Source organism: Nerophis lumbriciformis, linkage group LG17, assembly GCF_033978685.3.
Source record: "Nerophis lumbriciformis linkage group LG17, RoL_Nlum_v2.1, whole genome shotgun sequence".
Lineage (NCBI taxonomy): Eukaryota > Metazoa > Chordata > Actinopteri > Syngnathiformes > Syngnathidae > Nerophis > Nerophis lumbriciformis.
Window position 1 is genome coordinate 8,435,001 of NC_084564.2, and position 5,000 is coordinate 8,440,000.

At 41.1% G+C, this 5,000-nt stretch overlaps 1 protein-coding gene across 1 annotated transcript in view; it reads right to left on the reverse strand.

Moving 5' to 3' along the window:
- LOC133614430 (protocadherin-16-like) overlaps positions 1-5,000 on the reverse strand; it is a 211,590-nt gene that overhangs the window by 190,209 nt on the left and 16,381 nt on the right. Inside the window, exon 2 of the mRNA XM_061972373.1 lies at positions 1-729. This exon is cut by the window's left edge and continues 1,076 nt beyond it. Coding sequence (XP_061828357.1) covers positions 1-709 — 709 coding nt within the window. The 5' untranslated portion in view covers positions 710-729. The remainder of the gene's footprint in view (positions 730-5,000) is intronic.

The window sequence follows — 5,000 nt, forward strand, 5'->3', positions numbered from 1 at the left end:
CAAGTATCATCTGATCGGTTCTTTGGGGAGAGCCCCCATCAAAGGCCTCCAGTGACAGCGTATAGGTGGATCTTTTCTCTCGGTCCAGAATGGCGTTGACCACCAAGTCCAGATAAAGAACTTCATTGCTTCCCCTCCGGGTCTCCAAGGTAAACGCCTGACCAATGTTTCCATCTTTAATGAGGTAGCCCTGTGTGGTGAAGTGACCTCTATCTCCATCCACTGCCGGGTCTAGGGGAAACCTGGTCCCGATGGCCGTCTGCTCGGGAATTCTAAAAGCGGCTCGCCTTTTTGGAAACGTCGGACCGTGGTCGTTGATGTCGTTCACCTTGACGGTCACTTCCACGGTCACGCCTGTCATGGTGACCGCAATGAAGTTGTATCTGTCCCTCAGTTCGCGGTCCAGAACCTTGGCGGTCTTAATAATCCCCGTGCTCTCGTCGATGTCCAAGTCGGTGCTCACGCCGGTTCCCTCGTGGTCGGAGATGAAGTAGAGCGACGCCGTGACACCAGGAGGCAGCCCCGCGCTGATGTCGCCGATGATGGTCCCCGCCGGCTGCTCCTCATCCAGCTGCAGATCCAGGGTGCCTCGGACCACGGCTGAATAGACCGCCACGAGCTCCAGGACCACGTAGAACACGAGCACCGCCCTCCTCGTCCACCGGCCGTCCATCGCAGACTTCCCCAAACCTTCGGCAGCTGTCTTCATTGCAGCTCCTTGTCCTAAACCTGCAGACACAAACCAGGACAAGCTGAAGGACGTATCATGTCCGTGTTGAACTACACAGAGAACTAGTTGGAGAAAAACAATAAACAGTACAAAAGGACTTTCCCATATGTTGAAGTCTGACCACAAGCCCACACAAAACATTTTCCTACACTTCTTACTTCACCTAATAAGTCAACACCTTGTCCCCGCTGCGTCGCCTTCGCCTCGTTACATCCAAACCACATGCCGCAGCTCCCATCTCCTTGGCTGCTGCTGCTGCGCCGTCTAATTAAAAAGTCGCATTTTTGCTGCTCACCGTGACAACGATACACTCTCCTTCAGGACCAGAGGCGGGTGAAGGAGCCAAAAATTGTACCCGAGTCAGAGTTACTTTGGAGCAGGGGGTGTTGAAAGGCAATTTTTTTTAAAGCTACGCCGCACATTTTAAAAATATAAAAAAAAACAAAAAGACATTAAAAGAGCAAACAGGTGCAATGTAGTGAGTAAATGTTGCAATATTGACATTATTATGAAAACTGCCATTGCTCCAAAAACATTAAAACACGTTTAATTGACGGTAAGATCTGAAGCTGGTCTAGAAATTTAAGCAGTAAAAATAACATATTGACGGATAACGGTTTTGCAGATACCACGGTATTTCGGTTTCAAAGTCTTCAATCAACATCCTTGCCAACCCTCCCGAATTTTCCGGGAGACTCCCGAATTTCAGTGCCTCTCCCCAAAATCTCCCGGGACAACCATTTTTCCCGAATTTCTCCCGATTTCCAGCCGGACTTAAGGCACGCCCCCTCCAGGTCCGTGCGGACCTGAGTGAGGACAGCCTGGCGTCACATCCGCTTTTCCTTCATATAAACAGCGTGCCGGCTCAGTCACCTTATAACATCTACGGCTTTTGGAGAGTGCACAACTGCACACACACAACAAGAAGGAGACGAAGCAGAAGAACGAAGAAGAGGCAGTCATGGTGACGACTAACCCTAAACTCACTCCTTTCCTGCAAATTAAATTTCACAGATGCTGCCCATACCTATGCTCCTTCAAAGGCTGTGCTACTGGCTGCAAAGTATTGCACTTTCAAATACAACAATGAGTAGAGGAGTGTTATTTGTGTGTATATGTGTAAATAAATGAACACTGAAATTCAAGAATTTCTTTTATTTATTTATTTATATATATATATATATATATATATATATATATATATATATATATATATATATATATATATATATATATATATATAGCTAGAATTCACTGAAAGTCAAGTATTTATTTTATTTATTTATATATATATATATATATATATATATATATATATATATATATATATATATATATATATATATATATATATATATATATATATATATATATATATATATATATATATATATATATATATACATATAAGAAATACTTGAATTTCAGTGAATTCTAGCTATAAATATACTCCGACCCCCGACCCCGCCCACCTCAACCCCCCCAAAATCTCCCGAATTCGGAGGTTTCAAGGTTGGCAAGGTTGGCAAGTAGTAAGTATGCCAATCAATAAATCAATATCCATCCATCAATATCAACACCCTTCATTTAACCAGGTAAAAACTAATTGTGTGAATGCTCCAAAGCATTCACACATATGCTTTTCTACACAAAAATTCATCTATTTATTATTCTAATTCTCCAGATGTTGGCGCGCACTACCTTCCACATTTTTCATCCGATTTAAAGCGTTCCAACTTCAAACTGTTCAGCCTATTCAGGAATCGCGGGCTTTCCCTTGACGAATTTCAAAAATCCCCAGATTTCCCAGAAATCCAGGTTTTCCGGGACATTTTTCCCATTCAAAATGAATTGGCCATTTTTCAAACTTCCCCCATTTCCAAATGTTTCAACTTATTCATACCATTCCACCTTCAACACATTCCACCATCCTGCACATTCAAACTATAATTTTTCCAAGTTCAAAAATTCCCTTTTTTTCAAACCCTTTTTTCTGTCGACTACTCCTTCCACATTTTTCAACCCACTTCAACCGTTCCACCGTCAAAACATTCCTTTTAATCAGGACAACAAACAAAGTTATTTTTTTCCCGAAATTCCTGGAATTCCTTAATACCATTTCTCAATTAAAAATGTTACTGCTTCAACGTTTCTCGACCGATTTTCCAAAAAATTCCCGCTTTTCCCGAAATTCCCAAATTTCAAATTAAATTCCCCTTGAAATGAATGGGACATTTTTCCAAAGTCCCACGATTCCCACATTTTTCATCCGTTCCAACTCCAAAATATTCAGCCTGTTCAAAATAGTGTGCTCTCCTTCAACATCTTTAAAAGAAATTCAAGGATAATGTGAGCATAACGTTAGCTAAAACATGAAAACATCCAAATCTTACCGCAACATGTTTCCTCTATTTTGAAGTGGCGGTGTATATGGTTAGGATTATATTGATACTGATACCAATATTGCTATTCATCTGTACTCTTATCGGTAGTATATGTAATTGGTGTAAATACAAATTTGAGGTGGTACACCAGCAACATCATGCAACATCCTACAGCGGGGAAGTCTTTTATCAACACCTGTTTTTTTTAAGTTTGCATTGCTTCATTATTGCTTCCTTATTTGTGATTATTCCAAGACGATTATCCCATCCTGTGTCTTTTTTATGCGTAGCCGCTGAAGTGAACGTGACAACGTGTCATAATTACAACGGTTAGCTGTATGAAAACAAAAAAACAAAACAATAGCCTAATCATTTGTCCAGAACGGACCGACCCAGTTAGGAACCGGTACCAGAAAATACCGGTACTTGGAAGTATAATTCTTGTTGGCTCCGTTTGATTGGTCAAATGGAGTCACAAGTCACAAATGCCTGCATTGGATTGGTCAAACAGAGTCATGTGACAGAAGAACAAGCCAAATGAATCGGTCTTTGCAAGCAGTAATCTATAGGTTATAATAATAATAATCATAATGGATTGCATTTATATAGCGCTTTTCTAGACACTCAAAGCACTTCACAGAGAAGTGAGAACCCATCATTCATTCACTCCTCATTCACACCTAGTGGTGGTAAGCTACATTTGTAGCCACAGCTGCCCTTATCAATAAATCCAATTATGATATAAATAAATGTCGCTCTACTTAGTTTCTACTTCAGGGTTTCCCGCAGCGCTTTGTTGTTAAGGCGGCCGCCTTAACAACAAAGAGCCACTGCCTAAACTAAAGTCTTAACAAGCTGCTCAGCTTAGTTCTGCCTCTGTTCCTGCGCGGTGTGTGTGCGTGCGTGTGTGCGTGTGCGTGTGTGTTACGGACAGCAAAGCCCTGTCTGTCTGAGAGAAAGACAAGCATTATTAACCTACAGTTAACAACTAAGTTATTTCACTTTACCTTTTTCTGTGTTGATTGAGCTGTGTTGAAGCAGCAAAAAAGGGCATTATGTGAAATGAAGAGTTTCTGTCTCTGATAGTTGATATAATAATGTAACTGCATCATAAAGCCTACATGAACTCCATGGTGTTCAGGGATGAATAGTCTCTCCTATTGCTATTGTACTATTTTTTCAGCTATAGTGACATTAATTATTAGTAATGTAGCAGCTTAGTTTTGAGTGGCAGGGTCCCTGCTATCACATGTTGATAAAAATATAACATTTACATAATAAAAATCAACTACAGGCTTCCCAAATGCTGTAATAAATTAAGCATTATGAGTTGAACATATGTCAGCATGTGGCCCCAATTTGAACTCTTTTTTTTCAAACGCTTATTGCAAACGCTTACTTACAGTAAGTCATTAATTTGACTTTGTAAGTCATTATTTTGACTTAGTAAGCCATTATTTTGTCATTATTTGGACTGAGTAAATTACTAAGTCATAATAATGACGTACTTAGTATCTCAGGTAACTAGGACTGTTTTGTTTTCACTTTACGGAAAAAATATCGAGATATATATCGTAGATCGCCATTCAGTGGAGCGGAAAACACAACCAAAAGTTGTAGGCTTCTTCACGCGACGAAGCCGGCCTACTTCACCGCAGTCTGTCGTCTATTGCCCCCCCAGGCTGTGGTGGCAGAGACCCAGGTGGAGACAAGATGGCGACAGGCCGAGTTACACCGATCCTTACACCCACCCACCCCCTTCCCCGGTCCCCTCCCCCTGGAGAGTCACCACCTTAACTAACAATTTTCTGTGGGAAACACTGTTAACTGCTTGTGACACGTATTAGATGAATATGAGCGTGTAAGTGCAAATATCAGTACGCCAG